Source organism: Nycticebus coucang, chromosome 6 (genome assembly GCF_027406575.1).
Source record: "Nycticebus coucang isolate mNycCou1 chromosome 6, mNycCou1.pri, whole genome shotgun sequence".
Lineage (NCBI taxonomy): Eukaryota > Metazoa > Chordata > Mammalia > Primates > Lorisidae > Nycticebus > Nycticebus coucang.
The window spans coordinates 100,252,523-100,278,488 of record NC_069785.1 but is presented as its reverse complement, the minus strand read 5'-3'; the positions used below and the strand labels follow the sequence as shown (position 1 = coordinate 100,278,488).

Genomic DNA, 25,966 nt, shown 5'->3' with positions numbered 1-25,966 from the left:
AAAGTGGAATAGTTCGGTGCTCAGCTCAGCCGGAATGTGGTGGGGAAGGAGGCCTAGGCCACAGCCATTGACCTGCCTCTGGGCTTTGGAACTGAAGCCCCCTGATTAGCCAGCAGGGAGTGTCCCTGGGTGGAACATTCCTGGAAACCTGAGAGGAGTGGCACGCACAGGGCAGAGTCAGGCCCAGGCTGGAAGAGTGAGGCACATTCATGCTCAGAAGTTGGAATTTCATTCTGCGAAGGTGGGACACACAGCAGATGCGAGCGCAAGCTGGCAGTGGCCACACCGAAGCATTGTCAACGTGCCATGGAGGCGGGTCCAGGTCCCTCCCCATTCTGGCAGCTGAAGCCCCTCAGTCTGGCATGGAAGGAGGAAGATGTTGGTCTAGGACAGAGCTTTTCTTTAGTAAGAGGGTGGGGCAGATCCATTTTGTTTTGTGGAAACCCAGGAACAGTGTTACAGGAATGAGAGTGAGAAAGTAATTGGGGATACCTGCATACTGGCCCTTCCCCTCTCCTAATTTTAACAATTTTAAGCAAAGAGGAGAAAAGATTTCAGCATAAGACACTATTCCACCACGTTTAGTATTTGCTTAAACATAACAAAGTTTAGCTAACATCTTATTTAAAACTTAAACCCAGACTAGGTGCAGTGGTCACGCCTGTAATCCTAGCACTCTGGGAGGGCAAAGGAGATGGATCGCCTAAACTCAGTTTGAGACCAGCCTAAGCAAAGTGAAACCGTCTCTACTAAAAATAGAAAGAATAGCTGGGCATCGTGGTGGGTACCTGTAGTCCTAGCTACCTGAGAGGCTAAGGCAGGGGGATTGCTTGAGCCCAAAGTTTGAGGTTTCTGTGACACGAGGGCACTCTACCCAGGGTGACAGAGTGAGACCCTGTCTCAAAAACAAAACAAATCTTAAATAAACCTATCAGACAGGAAAGCTTTGCTTTCACAGCAGTTAAGATACTCTGTTTTTGCTAGGTTCACACTTGTAATCACAGCACTTTGGGAAGCTGAGGCAGAAAGATCACTTGAGGCCAAGAATTCAAGAGCAGCCTGGGCAACATAGGGAGATCCCATTTGTACACACGCACACACACAAAAAAAAACTTCTAAAATTATCAATTAGCTGGACATGGTAGCAGGGGCCTATAGTCCCAGCTACTCAAACAGGATGATCACTTGAGCCCATGAGTTCCAGGTTACAGTGAGCCATGACCAGGCCGCTGCATTCTAGCCTGGGTGACAGAGTTAAACCCTCTTAATTTTTTTTTTCATTTCCTCATGAGGGACAGATGCATTACAAGTAGTTCTTTATTATGAGTTTGTTTCAATACATAAAATTCATTTAAACATTTAAAATAACTCCTAACTATAAGCAATGTGTCCCGATTATTGCTGAAGTAACATAGGAGGACGAGGTCAGGTTAACAGTGCTGTTCACTAGTACAGCGTGAACATTCAGAACCAGGGAGTGATTCTGAATGACACTAATGAGAAATAAATGCTATTCTTAGGGCAGCAACACTTCTTAGGGCCTTTCACAGCCCAACTGTGGCTTGGTGTGTGAAGGTCCCCCCCTCTCTGCCTCCCTCCCCAGACAGAAGAGCCAGTGTCACAAGCAACCTGCAGTGCCCCACACAGAGCCTGCCTGCCTTTCAGGGTGTGAACAGGCACCCCATCCAGCCGCTTGTCAAGCAGCAGCCCTGGCTCAGCTTGCATCACCCCAGCATGCTGTGGGGTGCTTCTGAACCTGGAGAAGAGTTCAGTGGTCCCACTGGCCAGCCTCCTGCTCGTCACTGTCCTCCTCCGAGTCAGCAGAGACCCTCTTGATTCTCTGCAGCGCTGCCTTAATGCTCCTCTCGAGGTCAGTGGCCGGCTTATTGTTGGGGCTTGAGCCAGAGTCCACGTGAACTTTCTTCAATTTGACCCCCTGCCTTATGGCAGCCAGAATATGCTCATTGACTGAGGCACGGGGAGGGGACAGGGTGGACACTTCTGCTTTCCGGAGAGGGGTTCTGCCTTGTCGCAAGGAAGCCAACACTTCATCCATAGATTCTGAAATGAGCAAACAGAGCATGACTGTCCCCAATCCCAGGGAAAGATTGTAACAGCTGTGTCTCAAGAAACATCCTAACAGAAGGGGTGCATGGCTGTGCCTGTAAGTTGCCATGAAGAAAGTGAGTCAAACAAAAATATTAGTTCTTAAACTCCTGGATTCCAACAAGGATCTTGACTGTTGATCTTATCCATCAAGTAATCAAGGCATTTGACAGAATGATGATTTGTTTAAATCATGGTGTTAACTGATGTGAGATTTAACAACTTTAGTGTAATAATGTAGTCTTTCCCTGTGATTCTAAATAGAGTTACGGATGCACCAAGGGTGGACGTAACCTCTCCATTGTGCACAACGTGGACGCCACTGAAACTCATTCTCCTCCATTTCCCTGCCCATTTAAAAGAAATCTTCAAAAAAATTTTACCCTGCTCTATTTCTGTAGCTTTAGTGTTGGACATTAGTGATGAGTAACGAATAACACTTCTAGGCCAATGAAGTGAGGAGGTCTCCACAAATGAAAAGGCTTAAAGTAACATTTTAACCAGCAGCTCAATGAACCTGGCGGGGGTGGCACTGGCACATTTTCCTGCATATGGTGGAAATGCTGTCAATACGCAAATTAGATCAGGGTTTCAAGGCATTTCTGAGAAGTCATTTTTCACTCTGGAACTTGAGACCCGTGGTGGGGGTGAGATGTTACCACCAGCTGCAAATGGGCACGACTTCGGCCACTAATCTAGAGACCTTCGAGATGAATAGTCATTCCCAGTTCCAGATTGAAAGGCTATGCTATGGCTAACAAAAAGTGATTGACTTTGGATTTAAACTTACAACTTGTTAGAATTTCCTTCTAGAAGTAATAAGACAAGTTTTACAATCAAGGGCATTTTCTAGTGCTAATTCATTTTCTTACTCATTTCAATACTAAATAGTTTATTTTATGAGTTGAACAGAGCTTCCTTCCTGCAGCCGTGTGCATTAAATCTGAGCTGGAAGTGCAGCACCCCACACAGGCCTGCCCTCAGGCAAGGTCCCATCTAGACACAGGGGCAGGAGCTTTCACTTTTCATTCACATGACAGTGTCGCAAACCCCATGGAAAGGGACCATTCGGTCTCCACCACATGTTGTGGACATTTTCACTTGCACCTGGTTCTAGGTACAGTGGAAACCTGAACAAAGAACAAGCAGAACCACAGTCTGAACTGCTGTATTCATGTCATTCACATCGCCAGTCACGGTGCACCTTTTGTGCTCTAGCTGGAGGAACTCAAGCATCTTTAAAAACAAACGTACATGGATTCTCCTAGAATTTATCTAGAACACACACAACCCTCAAGTAGTTTCCAAGTCCAGTGCTCCAAAGCCATCCTCACAAGTCAATGTCTAAAGCCATAATTAGAAGTGTGAGTGAGAACCATGGCCTGTGAAACAAAGAAAGAGTCACGTGTATTCAGTAGACTGTGTTTGCCAACACAAAATGTTTGCCAACACAACATTTTTTCTTTTGGACACAATACATTTTAGAAGGATTTCCAACAGCCTTCTGCCTGATGGCTAATATTCCTCTACAATAATTTTCAACCAACATTCTGCTTGAAGTACAACAATTCTGTAAAAGGCTTAGAGATGAAACCATAAACTTAATTTAAAGCTTATTGCTTCCAGTGGTAATAAATATATACTGAAGTCTTAAGAAACTTGAAATAGGTCGATCTTCCATAGCCTCAGAAATCCCAAGTCATGTGATTATTAAATGTATAAAGATGGTTTCTTCAAGCTTCGTTAGCATTTATCAAACTCAGGTTTAACATACACTGACTTTGTAGTAGAAGAGTAATATTCAAGGCAACAAATAACCAGAGTATTTTAAGACTGTATAGGGTTTTTTCAAAGATTTCAATTTGAAGATGAGAGCTATAAAGCTAGAATGATCCAAGGGCTTTACCACCCATGGAAAGCAGGAACAGGACTCTGGAGGATTACCTGGGCACTGGGAACTTTCACAGGAATCCCACCGTCTCTCAGCAGGTGGTTCACACACTAGAGGAAGTGGCTGGTCATCTTTCACTGCAGTTCTGCCAACTAAGTTCTGAGGAGCTAGAGCTTGAGAGGACAAGGACAGAGCAGGAAGAGGGGGTGGAGGTGGTGGAGGAGGAGGGGGTGGCGGTGGTGGCAGTGAGAATTCATCACTGGATTTGGAGTGTATTTGGTTACCAACTGGAACAAAAATCTGGACAGGGATATCTCCAAGACATTCTTGACACCTGGAGGTTTTCACATTACTAACTTCAGATAAGGGAACATTTCTGGTTTTCCTAGAGGATGGGAGAATTACTGACACCATCTGGGAGGCTGGCGAGGGTGTCTGCCGGGAAGGACCGCATGGCAGGCTTGGAGCCACAGGTGTTGAGCAAGGGGTCTTTATTACAGACTGAGCCGGACATTTCTGAAAGTGAAAAGCAGTTAGAAAGAATTTGCCAGGAACACAAACCAGTGAAATGCTGACACTTTCTATAAATAAATGTAAATAAATACTGATGTGCTTCTTTGCATAGATGGTCTAACTCACAAAGTGGCAACTTCTCATTTGGACAGGCAGCTTTACGACTAAATCTGTTTTCATGTGCTAAAAAGTAAGCACTTATAATATTTGATCAAGTACTACTTCTCTGTGATACAAATGAAGATATGAAAAGACACCTGTAGGTAAAAATATTCATACTTTCAGTATGAAAAATGAGAAACCCTAGGTACCAATAATACAAAGTTAGATGAAAGCAGCAGCCATGAAAATCATAATACAAAAGTCTAGAAACATCTGGAAAAAATCAGATATGGTGTTATGTTAAATGAAAATAGTGGGATACAAGGTATCGTGTATTAAAATTGTGAACATGTGAAAAACAAGCCTAGGAAAATACCAGCAGGTGGACATGCAAGCAACAGCTGTAACAGGAACTGCTGATATTTCTTTTCTCTAACTTTTAGCCTTATAGCAAGTTTCACAAATTTAAAAAATGTAAGTTTAAAAAGTTCTGGTCTTTCAGGTATTAAATTGATAAAGAAAAACCTAACCCCTACAAAAAACTGATCTTTTTTTTTTTTTGAGACAGAGTCTCACTATGTCACCCTTGGTACAGTGCCATGGCATCACAGCTCACAGCAACCTCAGACTCTTCGGCTTAAGCGATTTTCTTGCCTCAGCCTCCCAAGTAGCTGGGACTATGAGTGCCTGCCACAAAGCCCAGCTAATTTGTTGTTGTTGTTGTAATTGTTTGTTGTTGTTTGGCAGGCCCAGAATGGGTTTGAACCTACCAGCTCCAGTGTATGTGGCTGGCACCCTAGCCACTGAGCTACAGGTGCCAAGCCCACAGAACTGATCTTGAGAGAGTGGAGGTCCCTTAAAGCAGGCTTTTTATTAGCCAATAAAACAAAAAACAATACTATCGAGCCATTAAAATGAAATAGTTCTACATATACTAACATAAATATATCTCAAAAACATAAAGTTAAAACTGGCAAAGCATGCATAAAATATGCTTTTTTTTGAGACAATGTCTCACTCTGTCACTTTGCCTGAGTGATCCTCCTGCCTCAGCCTCCTGAGTAGCTGGGACTATAGGTGTGCTCCACTAATTACTGTATTTTTTATAGAGATGGGGTTTTGCTCTTGCCCAGGCTGGTCTTGAACTCCTCACCTCAAGCAATCCTCCTGCCTTAGCCTCCCAAAGTGCTAGGGTTACAGGCATGAGCCACTGTGCCTGGCATGATACTATTAATATAAATTTAAAACACATCATGCAATTCGTGATAAACTCAGCATTTCCAGCTCCCTCGCATTCTTCTCCTTTCAGGACAAATAGGAAAATCAGAGCAATAAGCCCCAAACCTCACTGTTACAGACACAAGCCACACAGCTATCCCCCTGCAGCTCTCGTCATGGAGAGTGCCAAGAGATTTAGAATCCCAGAAACTCTGGGCTAGAGGGCTCAGCTCCAGTGGTCCAACCCAGCTGGCCCCTGACATTTGGGTGTCCAGTCACCTGTGGATCCCTGCTCTGGCATCCCGCAGCAACATGCCCTATGACTGAGGACTGCTGATTCTGCCTTACATGGCTGGGCAGTCTGTCACCCAGGACAAATTAAATCTTTTACCTCCTGACAGCCCTTCAGGTGTAGCACACACCACGTGACTTTACACCTCACCTTCTCCCTCTCCTTCTTCCCTCCCAAATGTGCTCTTGCTGGCTTTGCCCCTTCAAGGATGACGTTTACTGGTAAACACAAAACTCCCTGGTTCTGCAAAAGGATGCTTCATGCACATGAAGTCCAAAAGTCCATGAGCCTTCATCACGTAGGTGATCGATATTAAACTGAAGGAAACTAAATTCTCAAAGGCTTTTCCTCTGAACTGAAGCCACACAGACCTTTTCCTATCAGCCTGTGTAAAGCGTACACCTCCATTATGGGATTTTTTTGACTAGAAAACTCAAAACTTATCCCAATTTTAGATCAGCTTGTTAGATTGTAACTAATTGCTGTAGTTTGTTGGGAGTTTAGGAGCCCAACTCTGTCATCTTAACTCTGCCCCTCCATTTCCACACAGTCTGTGTCTGAAAGAGTATCTGCTATTCTGTCAACCAATGCCTAGGCCTGGGCCAGACTGAGGGGACAGACTCACAGCTGTCCTGCACCCCTTCCTCTGTACAGACTCCATCTGCTAATCAATTCCCTCTTGATGACAGCAATCAACTGGGGACCCTGCCCCACACTGGCTCTGCACTCAGCCAGTAGTGTCCACTTCCATGTGCCCCCACTGCGCTCATGCCCAAGCCTTGTTCCACCCCAGTTAATTCAGAACCTCCGGGGTGTGGCTGGGCATCAGGACTTAGAAGCTCCCTGGGTGCTTCTGAGGCGCTGCCCAGGCTGAGAACCCTACTGTGGTCTTAGAGAGAGCTGGCTTCAGTGCTGGCTCTGTTTAGCCTTGAGCTGAGTCATGTGACCCCCTCCGTACTGTGGTGAGGATGGTATCTCACAAGGTGGTTGTAAAGATTAAACAAGAATGAGCATAAAGCACCCAGCACAGTGCCTGGTATCAGAAGGCACCAAAACAGCCACAGGCAGTGGTCAGAAGACAATGACGTGGAAAAGCAGACCACAAAACAAGATGAAGTTAGTACGTTAGGGTTCATTTGCTCCAGTGGCCCTGCTCTTGGTGTCCCTCTAACACATGGCATCCCTCTAACACCTTTTCAGAGTCTTATCCAGGGTGGAGGGGTTGTTTCTTCTCATGGAGGCATGAAGGAGGGGGAAGAGTGACAGTAGATCTATGTTTCATAGTCAACAATTCAATGATACTCTTCAATAAGTCCCTATTTCAAAAAAAAGAAAACTATTTACTAGCCCAGGCATGATGGCTCATGCCTGTAATCTTAACACCCTGGAAGGCTGAGGCGGGAGGATCACTTGGGATCAGGAGCTAATTTCCTGGAGATGGGCCTGAATAAGAGCAAGACTCCATCTCTACTAAAATTAGAAAAAATTAGCCCAGTGTGATAGTACTCTGCTTAGAGTCCCAGCTACTTGGGAGGCTCAGGTAGGAGGATCTCTTGAGCCCAGGAATTTGAGGTTACTATGAGGTATGACACAACTGCACTTCAGCCCAGCCAACAGAGTGAGACCTCAGTCACAAAAAAAGAAAGACCTGTTTACATTTAGTTAAGTGTTTGAGGTGATAGATATGCTAATTACCCTGATGGGATCATTATTCATTGTATACATCAAAATATTACACTATAGCCCATAAACATGTATAATTATGTATTAATAAAAATTATAAAATAATGATTTTTTAAAAGTACAGATACCAAAACTATAAAAATTAAAAATTTTTTTTTGTTTTTTTTGTAGAGACAGAGTCTCACTTTATTGCCCTTGGTACAGTGCTGTGCCATCACAGCTCACAGCAACCTCCAGCTCCTGGGCTTAGGCGATTCTCTTGCCTTAGCTTCCCCAGTAGCTGGGACCACAGGCGCCCGCCACGACACCCAGCTATTTTTTGTTGCAGTTTGGCTGGGGTCGGGTTTGAACCCACCACCCTCAGTATATGGGGTTGGTGCCCTACTCACTGAGCCACAGGTGCCGCCCTAAAATTTGTTTTTAAAGAACACTTTCACTACACTTATGTCACAGTGTTTCCTCAATAATATTTATTTATTTTTTTTTTTTTTAGAGACAGAGTCTCACTTTGTTGCCCTTGTAGAGTGCCATGATGTCACAGCTCACAGCAACCTCCAGCTCTTGGGCTTAGGCAATTCTCTTGCCTCAGCCTCTCGAGTAGCTGAGACTACAGGCACCTGCCACAAAGCCCAGCTACTTTTTTGTTGCAGTTTGGCAGGTTCAAACCTGCCGCCCTTGGTATATGGGGCCGGTGCCCTACTCACTGAGCCACAGGTGCTACCCCTCAATAATGTTTTTAAAGAACTTTTATTTTCCTAGGGACGCAGTCCCACTATGTTGCCCAGGCTGCAGTGCAGTGAGGTGCAAATCAGGGCGCACTGCAGCATCAAACTTCTAAGCTCAATCTTCCTGCCTTAGTCTCCTGAGTAGCTAGGACTATAGGAATGCACCAGCACACCTAGCTGGCTTTTTAACATTTTTTGTAGAGGGTCTCACTCTGTTGCCTAGGCTAGTCTCAAACTCCTAACCTCAACTGATCCTCCTGTTTCAGCCTCCCAAAGTGCTGAAATTATGGGTTGCCTGTATTATGCCTGCACTAGCCATTGCTCCTAGTCCATCTTAAAGAGAATTTTTTATTAAAAATGAGGGGAAAAGCCAGGCAGAGTCAATGGTAGTTGATTATTTTCAGTTTTCTCTGCCATTCTAAACCACAGCGGGGCTGGACACTATGGTTCATGCTTGTAATCCCAGCACTCTGGGAGGCCAAGGCGGTGGATTGCCTGAGGTCACAAGTTTAAGACCAATCTAACTGAGGCAAGAGGATCTCTTGAGACCAAGAATTTGAGGTTGCTATGAGCTAAGATGCCACAGCACTCTAACAAGGGTGACAGAGTGACACTTGGTCTCAAAAAAAAAAAAATCACAGTTGGCACAGTTAGCACCACCCAGTGAGGAGGGGTGAGCAGATACCCAAATGTGTTGCCATGTCAAACCAGCAGTTGTTTTATATCATAGTCTTTGTAACACAGTGATAATTCTAATATTGTTTTTTATTGATATACCAAGAAGAATGATATATTTGAAATGTTTCATGTTCTGAATTATCTGTTTTCAATACTTTCCTCCTAAGATGTCTAGAACATACCTCTTTAAATGCTCTCAACCGCTGGAGTGTTTTTTGGCGTTCTTGATTTATCCATTCTTTTTTCTTTTGTTCCTCCGCTTTTATCTTGTCTCTTTTCTATATTTAAACAAACATGCGTTGTAAATTGCTCAAAATTACAACAAAATATGTCTTAACATATACTTAAAATATGTCTTGGCAAGGAAAAGGGCTATAAGGCTGCATGACCCACCACCCCGGTCTGTAACCAGGCTGCAGGACTGGAGGAGGCTGACAGCTACAGGTCCAGGGCAGGGAACTCCAATTTCCACAAGTTCAGGTGTAACATTACATTATGCAATATTATACCATGCAAATATAAAACATTTTCTTTCAGCAACTTACCATCTGAATACTGTGATGCTGATGAAAATGCCTTATGCTTTCTCCAGCCTGCTGCAATCTAAGCTGATGATTTTCTTTGCATTGATCCTGGGGGAGTAATGCACATCACCTATGTGGTTTTTAATATTACCAGGGTACAGCATAAAAGGTCAAAAAAAAAAAAACAAAAAAAAAAACACTGCGTCTGGGCTGTGGTGCAAGGCACTCAGGAGCAGCAGTTCTGGCGTGGCTCAGTGGTACCGCGCTCTCCACAGTCACGTGCTAAATGGTGACTGGCTGCATACAGGAATAGTTTGTTCCTGGCAGAGTGCTTTGAAAGAAGAAAACGTAGTTAACTGGGAGAGAACATACAGGCAGCCCCCATTCTTAAATGGAAAGTGTCCTAACAAATCCCTCCCCTTTCCCTGGTCAGGGGAGCTCTTGCCACTTAGTTGTGGAAATACTGGAATTTGGAAGGCACTGGGTTAACAGAATGGCTGAGGTCAGGCTTTGGAATCTAACCTGGGTTCACTTCACAGCTTGGCCACTTGGTAGCCATATGCTTGATGGTAAATTAAATCTCTTTTATCTGGAGTGAAGGTTACTACTTCAAGTCTGGATAAGTGAAGGCACGATGGCATGCCTCCATCTCACCACAGCCCCTCAGGGTCCCTGCAGCCATAGGGGACTTCTCCCAGGGCCTGCAGGTTTTCTGAGATGCACAGCAAAGACCAAATGCCTGTATATCTTCCAATCACCTGAAGAACAGTTCCTAAATCCAGAAGCTATGATAGTTGAACACAGATATGCGAAGGCTGTATTCTCTTTTTTTTTTTTTTTTTTTTTTGAGACAGACTCTCACTTTGTCAACCTCGGTAGAGTGCCATGGTGTCATAGCTCACAGCAAACTCAAACTCTTGGGCTCAAGTGATTCTCTTGTCTCAGCTTCCCAAGTAGCTGGGACTACAGGCACCTACCACAACACCTGGCTAGGTTTTTTGGTTTTTTTGTTGTTGTTTTTTTAAGAGATGAGGTCTCCCTCTTGTTCAGGCTGGTCTTGAACTCCTGAGCTCAAACAATCCACCTGCCTCAGCCTCCCAGAGTGCTAGGATTACAAGTGTGAGACACCATGCCTGGCCAAAGGCTGTATTCTTCTAATGGAGTTTTTTTTTAAAAAGCATTTCTATTTGCATGAAAGGATAATAAATGTTTTTGTAAGCTACAAAAGTCAGTCTAGAGTCTGGATAAAAATGAAGTACAGGCACTTTCTTTTCTGTTACAAATAAATTTCTTAGTGTGTTACCTTTTATGCATTTACAGAGTTTTTAAAAATTAAGAAAAAAATCATTCAGCAAATATAAGATCTGAAATGAGTTGAATATTGTATCTGTGACTTTTTGGTAATCAATAATTTATAATGAAATATATTTTAGAAATAGAGTTTCTTCTTATTGTGATTACACCTGTGTAAGCATCTGTATATCCAATGGGCATTCGACAGATAGTTGAATGAATTAATTTTGAGATCTGATAAATGCTTAAATCCCAAAAGAAAAAAATAATCCTTTTAGGAAGAACATTTTAAATACCTTTTAACTGCAGTCACTGATATGTACATAAGCATTCAAAAACTTAATCACTATGTTGGCAAAAACTTATTTTCAATATCTCTTTACCTTTCAAAAAAGAAGAAATCCCTCTTGGTGTGTGCCACACCTTTTGGGGGCAAGACACGATTGTAAGAGGGTCTTTACTAACAAATGCAATCAGTGTAACCTGGTTTCTTATACCATCAATGAAAAAAATAAATTAAAAAAAAAAAAAGAAGAAATCCCTGGAAAAGGAAGGGAAAGAAAGCGGTTCTGGGCATCCCCACCTTTCTGTTCCGGAGATGGGCTCTTTTGGCACAAATCCGGCCCCGTTTCGACTCCAGCTGCCGGCACTGCCGGCTGAGCTCCTTCACCTCCAAGTTTTTTTCCTGTAGCCTCACTGCACAGTCAAGGACTTTGAGTTCCTCCGGGCTTTCACATGGGTCATAATAGACAACTTCATCTTGTTTCTCTAAAAATGTATGAATGATTCTTTAAAACAAGTTTTGTTATATAAAATAATGCACAATATTTTTTATCATAAAGAAAGTAAAGGTCACTTGTAATCCCACCACTCAGGGAGAATCACTGTTAACATTTATGTACATAGAGACAGACAGACACACACACACTACTTAATACAGATCAAGGAAGGTCTACAGAACACATCCTATGTGATGGAAATATAATTTTAATGGCAACACAGTATTCTCTAAGCAATTCCTATGTGGTACTGCTCCAATGTTCTATTATTCATTTCACTGTGATAAAAATCTCTCTATATAAATCTCTGATACATTTCTTATTACTTTCTTAGCAAATGAATATTAAAAGCTTTTGATATCCATTGCCAAAGTGCCCTCCAGAAAGCAGCTTACATTCTACCAGCAGTATTTTATTAATGTAACTTAATATTTAATCTTGATTACACATTGATTTTTTTAAATATGCTTATTGTGACAAATTCAAACCCTACAGTAGTATATAAAATAAATTGAAATTTTCTACTTTCTTCCCTAAACTTTCTGACTCCCATTCCCAGAGGAAGACATTAGGAACAGTTTGGTGGGCATCCTTCCAGATTAACTTTTTTTACATAGAATTTTTTCCTAAATATGGAAAATGCTTACAACAGGAAACTACTGCAAAAAAATTTTAATATCTAGTATTAAACTAAATGTTGAGGATCTGTATGAAGAAAATTACTAAATATGGAGGAACTTTAGGAAAAAAAAATTTAAATGGAGAGACATACCATGTTCTTGGGTGGGAAGATTCAAAATTGCAAAGATGACAATTCTTCCCAAAGTAATTTCTAATTTTAAGCAATCCAATCAAAGTTTAATCCCAATCAAAGTTCCAATGAGTTTTTTGTTTGTTTTGAACTTGATTCTAAAGTTCATCTGGAAGAATAAAGGAGTGAGAATAGTAAGAAAACTTGTGGAGAAGTAACAGAGTGGGGTGCCATACAAGACACTAAAATGTGCTTCCATGGTATAGTAAGAACATCCTGGAGCCAGCACCAGAAATCATAAATCAGGGGAGAAAAATAACTCAGAAATAGACCAAAGTTAATCCAATGTTTAATTTTAGAAATGTTAAAGGAAGAGATGTTTTTAAAATCAGTGACTGAGACCACTAATAATTTTTGGAGGAATATTTGATTCTCACCAAAACCAAAATTGAATATCAACTGGATTAAAGAATATAAAAGTTTTTTTTAAAGGCTGAGTGAGATTTACATCTGTAATCCTAGCACTCTGGGAGGTGGAAGCAGGTGGATTTCCTTAGCTCAGGAGTTGGAGACCAGCCTGAGCAAGAGTGAGAGTGCATCTCTACTAAAATAGAAAAACTAGCTGGGTGTTATGGCAGGCGCCTCTAATCCCAGCTACTCAGGAGGCTGAGACAAGAAGATCTCTTGAGCCCAAGATGACCTGAGGTTGCTGTGAGCTATTTATTACTACCCAGGGAGACAGACAGAGATTTTGTCTCAAAGAAAGAAAGAAAGAAATGCAAATGAAATAAACGTTTTAAAAAAGCAAAATCATAAAAATGCTAAAAGAAAATGTAAATATATATTGATATCATTTGGGAAGGAGAAGAACTTTGCCAGGCTTAACACCAAAAGCAGAAACCAGAGGGGAAAAGATTGATAAATGTGACTTCATAAAAATTAAATATTTCTGCAAGACAAGAAAAAGCAAATGACAGGTAAAAATTACTTACAACATATGCCAGACAAAGAGTAATATCCTTAATATGAAAAAGAATTATTCTAAGGAAGTATGGGCCAAGACCATGAATAGACAGTTCATAAAATAAATACCTTTGCATTTATGAGGAAACATTTACAATCATGTTCAGTATACTTATAATCAAATAAAAAACAGATCTCATTTTTTTCCTATCCAGTATGCAAAAACTTTTGTTTAAATGGCATGCATATGGGAGAAATACACACTCACGCTTGGCTGATGGGAGCATTATTTTGCATGGCCTATTTAGAGGGCCACTCTGTAGTATGAAATTTAGAAAACAGAAAATAGAAGGTTGAGGAAAGAACATATCTCAGGTAATTATTGTAGTGTTAATAGAGATTATACAAAAATGTAAACTACACATTTCCCTTGACCCAATAATTCGATCTTTAGAAATTTAAGTAAATAATCCATCCTCCACACAAAGACGTGTAAAGAAAAGGTCTCCACTATACTGCTGTTCAAACTGCAAAAATATCAAAATCACAGTATATCCATGTAATGGAATATTATGCAGCCATTAAAATTTTGATGCTTTTATTACTTACTGAAATGAAAAGATGGTTATTGTGTACTAAATGAAAAATAGCTTACTGAAAAGAATGTAGTTTTGGCTAAAAAAGATGGGTATTTCTTTATATATATATGACCATATAAAAAAGGCTACAAGGTCATATAGCAAATTGTTAATGCTAAGTATCTCTAGATAATAGGACTGGGGTAATAATACGGAGGGTGCCAAAACAATGTATTCACATTTTAAGAAAGGAAAAAACTGTATTAAAATTATAATACTAAATATATACTGATAACAAAAGATGAATACAAGTCACGTCTGACTTTTGCAATTACAAGAGGCTCAAAGTGGTCACCATCAGTGTCCAGACACTTCTCATTACAGTGAAGAACTGCTGTTTGAGCAGCGCTGACTGAAGCATCCACTTGTATCACTGTACGTGCTGTTTCAATTTCTTTTGAAGTACTGCCAGCATCGCCGGTTTCCTAGAGTCCACCACATCCTTTAAGGTCCCCACAGGTAGAAGTCAAGGGGTGTTAGTTAAGTCGGGAAAGCGGGTGGAGGGGGAGACTCCACTGCACCTCTTCACCCTGTCCATCGTCCCAGCAAATTCTCACTGAATTCTCGTCTAGCTCAAGGTAATAATCTTGGGATAAAAACTTTCAATTTTGCTATTTTAAGAATGCATCATGTGCACATTCTGCTGACTCCTGTCCCACATGCACACTCTCTGGCAGACTGTGGGAAGAGTGTGAACTTTTCAACACCACAACAAAAACAGCAGGACGTGCTGCTGTGTGAGGCACTCTGGACCTTCCCTTGTGCAGGTCACATATGGCACCATGCGTGTTGCATGTACCACGAATGTGTACAACTCTGAGGCATGTTGGAGGCTCTGTTGCATACTCACGCCTCCTGTCATTGGGCTTTTGCATACTCATGCCTCCTGTCATTGGGCTTCTACAACATTCTGGAATTTCAAATACCACTTCAAAATGGGCTTGTACTCTTCAAATGACAACTGTGCTTTTGCTATTTTGACTATCCTATTCATCCAAAGATGACCCCAGCATTCAGTTGACTAACATCACCTTTTGACCGAATGTCACACTATACATTGCCACTGTAATTCAATTCAACTTTGGAAAGTAATACATAGATAACATCTCGTAAAATTTGTATACAGTTTTTTGGCACCCCTGGTAGTTTTTCTTTTTTTGTTTTGCTATGTGTTAACAATGCATAAATTATTTAAATAATAAAAATACTGAAAGGAAACCTTACTTAGGAAATTTCAGTAGATGTTATAGATAATTCACAATAAGGAATGGATAATATGGTATTTCCCGATGTGTAATTTAAACATTTTAATCTATACACTTAAATTTTACCTTTTATAAGCCTTTTAATAGAGTCCAAATGTGTAAGAAGCAGTATTTCTTCATTTTTTAATATCTCAAATTTAACTTCAAATATTTCTAATTGAATTTCATAAAACTGTATCTCCAATTCATCTACAAAACCTATATTTTTTTCTTGTTCTGGAAGATTTTCCATCTTGTTCACATGGAAAAAAAGAATAAGTTAAAACAATTAGCATATTAAAAACCAAACTTTAGAAGCATTCTAGCTATTTTCTATTTCTTGCTCATTACATTATAAAACAAGCAGAGGGAAGAAACCCTTTTCCACTTCATCTAAATGAGACAAAAATGCCTCATTTCACATTCATTACAAATACTTTATCTTATCCTTGAAACATAAAAAAAAAATCAGGTTTTAAGAAAAACAAATGGCAATAAGGTATTGTTATGAGCTGAATGTGTCCTCCCCCAAATTCCTACCTTGACGCTCTAACTCCTAATATTTGGAGATGGGGCCTTTGGAAGTAATTAGGTTTGGATTATGTCACAAGGGTGGTGTCCTCATGATGGGATTAGTGCTTCACAAGAGAAAGAGTGGAGTGGCTCTTCTTCCTCTCTCATGCACACACACCAAAGAAAGACCACATGACCACACAATAAAAAGGCAACTGCCTACAGCCAGGAAAAGAGCCCTACTCAACACTGAATCTGGCAGCAGGCTTGATCCTGGACTTCCCAGCTCCAGAACTGTGAGAGACAAATGTCTATTTAAGCCACCCAATCTTCGGTATCTCGTGATAGCAGTGTGAGCTGACTATGATAGTCATTTACAGGGTTTTCTTTTCTGGGTTTGGTTTTTTTTTTGTTTCTTTGTTTTGTTTTTTGGGGTTTTTTTGAGACGAAGTCTCATTCTGTCACCCTGGGCAGAGTGTAGGGCTTGAGCAATCCTCCTGCCTCAGACTCTGAAGTAGCTGGGACTACAGGCATGTGCCACAACGCCCGCTAGTTTTTCTATTTTAGTAGAGATCGGGTCTAGCAGTTACTCAGGCTGGTCTTGAAATCCTGAGTTCAAGGGATCCACCCACCTCAGCCTCCCAGGGTCCTGAGATTACAGGCACGAGCCACCACACGCAGCCATTTACGGTGTTTTCTAATTTAAGATTAAAAGTAAGATTACACTCAGTGAGTAGGGTGCTGGCCCCATATACTGAAGGTGGTGGGTTCAAACCCAGCCCGGGTCAAAAACTGTAAAAGATTACAGGCAAAATTTAAGTAACTATGACCCTAAGAAGAAGCACCTTTTGATGGGTCTAAAGCTGTACTAAAAACATTACTGGATGATTTTAAAGTATATTCCTCACTTCAATGCTGAGCTCAGTATCGTTATAAAGTGAATTTGAATCTTACAATATTATAGTTCAAAAACATTTTGATGAAAAGGAAATTTTATGGGCAACTTTCACAGTCTGTAAATTCTTATCTTCTAAGAAGATGGTGCTGGAATAAAGGAAGACTCCTTATTAATGCCTGGAAACAATGCTAGCTAAAAGAAAAGTATGTTTTTAAAACAGAGTTACAGGTGTCTTTGTCTTACCTTTCCCTGAATTTCGGCTCTTCTGTGATGTAAACACAACTCTCTGGCTCTCATGAGCTGCAGAGTTTCCCGAGCCAGCATCAGCTTGAGCTTTTCCAACCTGGGGGACGCTGCAGCCCAGGAAGCCTGGCCAAACCTCTTCCCATCCTGTTCCATTTGTTTTTGCATTCCTGTTGGATTATAATTAATAAAATAAAATATTAAAAAGGGGAAAATTTGTCAGAGGCTAACCCTTTGTTTATTGCTCCCATATTACCTGTAAAACATCCTTTTTTTTTAAGGGACAAAGCCTCATTTTGTCACCCTTGGTAGAGTGCTGTGGCGTCACTGCTCACAGCAACCTCCAGCTCTTGGGTCCGAGAGATTCTCTTGTGTCAGCCTCCCAAGTAGCTGGGACCACAGGTGCCCGCCACGATGCCCAGCTATTTTTGTTTTTTTTTGTTGTTGTTGCAGTTTGGCCGGGGCCAGGTATGGAACCTGCCACCCTCGGTATATGGGGCCGGCGCCCTACTTACTAAGCCACAGGTGCCTAAAAGAACTTTTTATCCTGGTAACTTATTATTACAAAAATAATACATAGCCATGATATAAAATTTTAGGTACTCCATTTTTATAAAGATGATAAATCATGATCTCACCTGCGATTACTGCTTCTTATACTTTGGTGCATGTACTTCTAGACTGTTTCTATGTCCAGCTAGAGAGACAGACTATGGATAGCTTGACCAAAAAAAACCACGATCATCATTCTGATCTCTAACTTGTTTGTTTTGCCTAATGTATCAGAAACTCTTTTCATTTAAAAATGGCTCGAGGCCCGTAGCACAGCGGTTACAGCGCTGGCCACATGCACTAAGGGTGGCGGGTTCGAACCTGGCCCGGGTCAGCAAAACAACATTACAACTGCAACCAAAAATAGCCAGGTGTTGTGATGGGTGCCTGTAGTCCTAGCTACTTAGGAGGCTGAGGCAAGAGACTTGCTTAAGCCTAAGAGTTTGAGGTTGCCGTGAGCTCTGATGTCACAGCACTCTACCGAAGGCAACATACTGAGACTCTGTCTCAAAAAAAAGAAGATATAAGAATTATGCTTGATAGCCAAGTAGTTTTCTGCTTTACGAATGTCCGGTAACTTAAACGGATTGACAGACATTAAGTTGTTTCCTATTTGGGGCTGTTATCAATAGTGATTTAAGATTGGGGAAAATGTCCTTCACCCAGCCACACACCTCTACAGGGTCTAACCCCTGCCTGTCCTGCCAGCGACCTCTCTGCAGTGCAGCCCCACGGGTTTTAAATTCTTCATTTGGGGAAGGCACCTGTGGCTCAGTGAGTAGGGTGCCAACCCCATATACCGAGGTGGCAGGTTCAAACCCGGCCCCAGCCAAACTGCAACAAAAAACAGCCAGGTGTTGTGGCCGGTGCCTGTAGTCCCAGCTACTGGGGAGGCTGAGGCAAGAGAATCACCTAAGCCCAGGAGCTGGAGGTTGCTGTGAGCTGTGATGCCACAACACTCTACCAAAGGCAATAAAGTGAGAATGTCTCTACAAAAAAAAAAAAAAAAAAGTTCTTCATTTGGCCAAGTTCCCTCAAGCCAGAGTACTTTTGCAAATGCTATTCCTTCAACCCTCACTTCTTTCACCTTCACAACCTCCATTTACTCTTCAGGTATTGGGACAAACACCCCTTCTCAAAGGCCTTCAGTGAGGACCCATGTTATTCTTCGTGTCATTCATTGCCACTTCCATTTTCCATGTGCTCAAAAGAATATAGATGCATGATTAAGATTCCTCTCTCCTCCTTGGGGCGGCGCCTGTGGCTCAGTGAGTAGGGCACTGGCCCCATATGCCGAGGGTGGCGGGTTCAAACCCAGCCCCAGCCAAACTACAACCAAAAAATAGCTGGGCGTTGTGGCAGGTGCCTGTAGTCCCAGCTGCTCCGGAGGCTGAGGCAGGCGAATCGCGTAAGCCCAAGAGTTAGAGGTTGCTGTGAGCCGTGTGACGTCATGGCACTCTAACTGAAGGCGGTACAGTGAGACTCTGTCTCTAAAAAAAAAAAAAAAAAAAAAAGATTCCTCTCTCCTCACCAGACTAGACAGTGTCTACTTACGTTTATCCATACACTGAATTCCCAGCACACAGTACCTCATATATAAGAGGCACTCAAATGATTTTTAAATAAAATGAATATTATATTTATAGCATTTTTTATCACCTGCTAATGCTTTTACTGTTTCCTTAAAATAATTCACTGTGATATCTTGAATAGAGGTAACAGCCTCTTCAGCCCGTTGGGCCCATTCTTTGGCTTCCTTCTGCAGGGCAACTATCCTTTTTGGACCCAGGTTATCCTCATCCAAAGACTTCTACAAAAAGAAGAGAAAATCGTCTGAATCAGAGATAATAACAACGTAGAGCTGTTAAGACAATGAAATGAAATTGGTCATATAGATTATTTTAACTACTTTCATTACTACTGTTTAGTCAATTAAATTTTCATCCATTTAGCAATCCCTCACTGAGCACGAATGAGACCCTGAGCTGGGCACCCAATGGAAGAGGAAAGCCTTCTCTCTGCATGACTACAATGACTTTTTCTAGAGGGGAATGCTGTCAAGTTATGTTTTTCTCTATTAATAGTAAAACACAGTTGTTTAAATAACATCTGTGTGATTAAGAACTCGGCACTAGGCCTGGCACATGGTACCCTGGTGTCAGTTACTGCGATGGTTTACTTTACAGATACGGTAAGAAGCTTTGCAATACTGTGGTTCTTTTCTGAAGAGTAAGAGTCATACAGCCAGGTGGCGCCTGTGGCTCAGTGGGTAGGGCGCCGGCCCCATAAACCGAGGGTGCCTGGTTCAAATCTGGCCCCGGCCAAACTGCAACAAAAAATGGCAAGGCGTGGCAGGCACCTGTATCCCAGCTACTTGGGAAGCTGAGGCAAGAGAATCGCCTAAGCCCAAGAGTTGAAGGTTGCTATGAGCTTTGTGACGCCATGGCACTCAACCAAGGGCCATAAAGTGAGACTGTCTCAAAAAAAAAAAAAAAAAAATCATACAGCCCACCTAAAAGAAAGTACATTCACAATTACCTACCCCTCTTATGTTGAAGCCTAAATCAACATTGTGATGGTATTTAGAGATGGGGTTCTGGGAAGTAATCAGGTCATAAATGGGATTCTTATAAAAAGAAGGAGACAGAGGATATCTCTCTCTGCTGTCCATGTGAGGGTATAACAAGACAGTCACCTACAAATCAGGATGCTGGCACCCTGATCATGGACCTCCCAGAGAAGAAAATTTGTGTTGTTTATAAGCCTCTTCGTCTGGGGTAGTTTGAAGTAACACCCTGAGCTAAGATATGTACTGCCATGTCGCCCAGCACCCAGTGCTGCTTCTACAAAGCACGATTAACGTAAGAAATATGCACAAGTTAACTTCAAGGAAATAAAAAATCCAAACCACAACGAGATACCACTTCACACATACCAGGATGGCTTGGACCAAAAAAACAGACAATAGCAAGTGTTGAGCCTCATTTACTGTTGGCGGAATATATGATGGTGCACTTGCCTTGGAAAACAGTCCAGAAGTCCTTCAAAAGGTTAAACACTGAATTATCATATGACTTGGCAGTTCTACTCCCCAATATACACACAAAAGAAATGGAAACATGCCTACACAGGAAGTCTAAAAAAAAGTTCATAGCAGCATTATTGGTACTAACCAAAAGTAGAAACAATGTAAATATCCATCAACTAACAAATGGATAAGTGAAATATGGTGTTATCTATACAAGGAATCCTATCAAGCAGTAAAAAAAAAAAAAAAAAATGACAGCCTGACACATGTTACAGCACAGATGACCTCTGAAAACACTGTGCTAAGTGAATGGAGCCAGTTACCCAGGACCACATGTCAAATGATTCCCCTTATATGAACGTCCAGAAGAGGGGACTCCACCGGCACAGAGTGGAGGGAGTGGGGAACAACTGCTAATGGGTATGGAGTTTCTTTTTTTGAGCATGGAGTTAATATGTCCTAAATTAAGATAGTAATGATGTTTGTACAATTCTGAATATATTAAAAAACACTGAATTATACACTTTAAATGTATATTCTGTGAATGATATCTCAATAAAGCTGTTCCTTGAAAAAAGGAAAAAATATGTACAAGAAATAAAGACTTACCAGAGAAGAGCCTATCAAAATAATGAACAGGACAACTTTAGAGTAATGTGAACCCCTCAGCAGTCATGAGAGATGACCTCTGTGTGGAGAGATGGCTCAGTGCAGGGGCAGAGAGGGAAAGATCACTCTGGTTCTTCTGATTCCAGTTGCTGAGACCCAAGGCAGGCTACCTAACTCCTCTGGGCTCGAGATTCATTTGTAACACTGGAATAACATTAATGTATTTTCTAAATAGTGTCACAGGGTCATTCAATGGCTCAATGAAATAGAAACTATGACAGCATTTACTGAAGTTTAAACTGCAGAATTACAGTCTAGGGCCCTGCTTATTCACATTTTCATACCATCTCTAAGAAATATGCATGTACCCTAACAGGTAGAAAACAAGCTGAAATAAACATCATATCAAAAACAATTCATGAGCAGAAAAAGTGCTTAACCCTCAAATATGTGGAAATCTTAAAGTATCAATAGTGCCCAACATGTCTTCATTTTTAAAATAACGTTAAACATAAATTCAATATTTAAACGAGAGTGAACTCAAAGTACACAGATTGAATCTTAAATGTGACTAAAGAAATAATATATCTGATAAAAAAATAAAATAAAGAAAACATACCAAAATATCAAGCTTACATGAAGTTGCAACTTCTCGCATATCACGAAATGGCTGCAGTAAATACTGGAAGAACATGGTTGCCATAGTAACTAGCTCCTGGTAGGCTTCATCTTCCTCTTGATAAACTTTCATTAATGATACCATGGTGTTGGCTTTTCCGTGTTCTTGAAGAACCTAGAAGGCAAAATGTAAATAAAGCTCAAATCTGGACAGTGTTTATAAAATCATACACACCAAACAAAATTAAAGAAAACTTAAAGTTCTTAACTTTAATACATCAATTTTAAATAACGACTAAATATGAAAATGTTGTCTTCCAAACCAAATGCCCAATAAAACAAAAATGGTTAAATAAATTATGATATATCCATGGCAGAATAATATTACTGTAGTCATTCAGCACTGTGCTTTTGAAGACTGTTATGAGAACTTTTATAATATTAAATAGGGCAGAAAACAGAATGCAAAAATTTTATCTCAACTTGGTAGGAAGTATGCTGAGAAGAGGGCCCAAAGAATCACCAAGTGCTAGTAGCAGTTACCTTTGGGACATAGATAGTGGACTTTTTGACTGTTAAACGTTTTGTGAGGCTGTACTCCTTTTTAAAAGCTCACAGACATTACAGAGCAGTCTCCAACTACTTCTCCAACATTGGCTCTCTTCATTCTCCCAGTTAATATTCTCGCTGAACCCCCAAAAGTGTCGACTCATTTACAGAGGTTCACATGTGGCTCTAGTCCCCAATAAGCACTGCTTCTGATGCAGGGTAGAAGATAAACCAGTTTATAATCTAGGCGAACTTCTTTAGTGGAAAATTATCTTACCCCCAGAAGAGAAATAAAATCAAGTACTAGTGATTTTTTTTGTCAACCAACAGATTCTTAAATTCTTCCATTTCTATCCTTCCACTAAAGAATAAAGTGATCTACTTTCAGTTGTAGTTTTATCCAAGTGATTAGCGTGTTTTAAAAAGTGAATGGTCTGTTGAACACACATGCAAAACTTAAGGTAACTGATACTTGTCAGCCTTATTTCTCAGACTATTCAGCATTCCAGAGTTTAAACAGTCAGCTTTATATTAAATATCCTAGCAGTACTAGCAGTTGGTCTAATTCTAGACTCGTTGCATTTCTATTCTAAATGTAAGGTATTAAAATTATATAAACTTCCATGGATATGGTATGCTTTGTATTTAAGCCTCTATCACTGCCCATTTTTAAGTTCTAGATAAACATATGAACTACACTTATGTGAATAGCTAGCTCAACAGTAACTATATTAGTGTTATAATACCCCTGAATGAACTTCAACATGGGAAATGTGTGATTTTTTTCCAACTGTACACATACCATATAAATGTTAAGATTTTAAGGAGAAACTACTTCTCTGTGAGAAACCTAGTGTCTAAAAAGCAAAACTCTTGACACAAAATAATAAAGTTGAAGATCAAAATTTGAGCGGCCTGAAACTCCCCTGTGGGTTCTTCAAATTATAAAGTGAATTCAACAGGAGAAGTAGGTGTATAAATCTTTACGATGACCTAATAGCTTTTTTAATAAAAAACCATTTTAATTTTGAAAACTCATTCTATATTTAAAGAGGATATAATTAAGACATTGAAATGTGACTGAATTTTTCTTACACCTCCCTTTTCTCAAAAGAATGCACAGAAAAAAATCTAGTTCAGGTCAATAGTAGCTTTACCGAGAGAGCAAGCAGACGTGCCCAGGCTGGAGAATAAAGCACCATACCTTAGCTGTCCCTCGTAAATCGTGGCTATAGGTATATAAGCTGTATTTTCTCAACGCTTTTGTGAACTTGGACTTCCCCTTCCCCTTGGGCTCTGTTAAATTTACCATTCAAATAATTGTTCTTTCTCAAACTATCTCTTTCCACCTTAAAGGGACACGCTTTTGACTGATCTTCCAAACTGAGGAATAAAGCTCACTCTCCAAGACTCAATGACTTAAAAAACAAAACAGCTATTTCCTATAATCCATTTCATCCTCTAAAACGCTGTGAATTTTCAATCTTGGGTGTGCCAAGATAATTTTTAAAGATCATTAAATTCTTTTCGAAAGACGTTCAAAGCACAGTAAGTTCTTTTTTTTCTTTGCTCAACATAATTTAAGCGTGCCCCGGAAGTTTACCTGTAAGTGTGCCGTGAGATAAAAACGGTTGAAAAACAACATTTTATCCCCATTCTTGGTCTTTCTCCCTTCAGACACAGAATTTTGAAATTGTTTACATTTAGTCCGCGTTACTGTTTCTACGCGTAAGGGTTATTCTCAGTTTCACTTTCAGTATTTCTGGCATTTCCCGTCCCAACACGCGGGTCTGCCTCCCTCCTCGGGGAAGAGGTCAAGGGCTGGCCCGGCCCAGCCGCTCCCTTGTCCAATTCAGCGCGTTCATCCGCCCCGCGCGGCTCCTGCCTGTCCCCAGGGGCTCCGCTGGCCTCCCCGCCCCGTAAGCCTCGCAGTTCCCGGTAGCGGAGGAACCCTCGGACCGGAACCAAAGCTAGTAACGAGCGAACTCGGGTCGCGGGCGCCGCGCCGCCCGTACCTGGTGCAGCCGCGCGCCCGCCTCTGCCCACCGCGCACGTAGGGCGCGCTCCCGGAAGCCGCGCGGGCTCTCGCAGTCGGCCGCTCCGCCCTCTGCCGGGAAGAGCGCGTCGCGCACTGTGGTGCCGCCGCAGCCGTCGGCCGCCTGGCCCAGGTACCGCTCCAGCTGCCGGCACAATTCCTGCAACGCCGCCTCGCCGGGGCCCGCGCGCGCCGGCCACACCAGCTCCCACAGCCCGAGCCCCAGGCCCCAGGCGCCGCGGCCGCCCGCGTCCAGCTCCGGCGGCAGCCGTGGGAAGCAGTGCTCCAGGGCCGGCCACAGCGCCGCCAGCTGCCGGTGCGCGCCGCGGAGCCCGGCGGCCGAGAGCAGGCCGGCCCAGCTGGGCCGGGCCGCGGCGGCCTCACGTTCGGGTCGGCTCTCCCGGTGCCACTGCCGCTGCGCCGTGCGGTCGTGACAGGTCACGGCGAACTTGCCCTCCGCGTCGTTCCAGGCCACCAGGAAGCGCAGCTGGTGCCGCTCGGGCTCGGCGAAGAGGTCCTCGCGGACCGGCACCCAGCCCTCCAGACTGTCGGGCTGCTCGAGTTCCATGGCCGCCGGCACTCAGCGGCCCCAGAGCTCCGCGCGCGCGAGGCCGGCCCCCTTGTGCCCCCAACCACTGGACCGCCCGAACCGAAACATTTTCCGTCGGACTCTAACCCGTGACAGCGCCCCCACCCCCGCCTCCGCCTCCGGATTGGCTGTGTATGCGGGCGGGCCTTCCAGCGGCGTCAGGGATTGGTGGGGGACAGACGATGGGTCAGCGACAACCAATGAAAAGGTTCAAAGGGCTTCCGCCGACCCAGCCCCCTGCAACCAACCTTGCAACCCGGCCTGGCAACCTGGCTCGGAGCCTGGGAGTTACCACTCTTGCCTCAACTTGTCCACCTTTGTACATACTGACATTGGAAAATATTTGTTAAATGAACGAGTTATTGTCTTGGCTTCCTACCCTAAACTGTGGACTTCTTGAGAACTGGGACCCACCTTATTTTGTTTTCTCTCAGGGTCCTGTTGAATACATGGTTCCTGTCCTCAAGAATGTCACAGATGTGCTGGGGAGAGCGAAAATAAACTGAATCTTTATTGAGGACTTCTCAGTGCCAAGCACTGGGTAAAAGCCACGAAATTTAATTTTGTCAATTCAATAAGCTTTCATTGAGTGTCTTCTATGGCCAGTATTTGAGAGCCGCGAGGTACAGGGAAAATCCAAAACGATGTCTCTGCCTCAGAGCATCCCAGCTTCCAACCAAAGTGTTTAAATGAAATCTGCTTTCTAACTCTTCATTTTAGAGATGAAGAGAGACCCAGAAAGGTAACTTGTCTTAGGATACACCACCTTTCAGAGACTAAATAAGATCACCTGGCTACTAGAGATCTATTTAAGGAGCTACCAGGAAATCCATTTTGCGGGTGGGAACGACAGGGAACAAGAAAGCCCTAGTCTCCGCCTAGAAAACACAGTGTAGACACAGTGAGGTTCGGTACATGTTAGGGCCCATCCC

The 25,966-nt window shown here is 42.3% G+C and overlaps 2 protein-coding genes across 2 annotated transcripts in view; one reads left to right on the top strand and one right to left on the bottom strand.

Annotated features, from left to right (window-relative positions):
- The window catches only part of LOC128589246 (annexin A1-like), a 104,079-nt gene that overhangs the window by 24,685 nt on the left and 53,428 nt on the right, over positions 1 to 25,966 (top strand). The gene's annotated exons all lie outside the window — the stretch shown is intronic.
- Positions 912 to 25,142, bottom strand: WHAMM (WASP homolog associated with actin, golgi membranes and microtubules). Its single transcript, XM_053596199.1, has 10 exons — positions 24,426 to 25,142; positions 21,863 to 22,036; positions 19,266 to 19,416; positions 17,055 to 17,224; positions 15,488 to 15,653; positions 11,609 to 11,793; positions 9,754 to 9,840; positions 9,391 to 9,486; positions 4,051 to 4,513; positions 912 to 2,061 (listed from the first exon to the last, which is right to left on the bottom strand). The coding sequence occupies exons 1-10, from the start codon at positions 25,011 to 25,013 to the stop codon at positions 1,769 to 1,771; spliced, it is 2,373 nt and encodes a 790-aa protein (XP_053452174.1). The 5' UTR covers positions 25,014 to 25,142; the 3' UTR covers positions 912 to 1,768.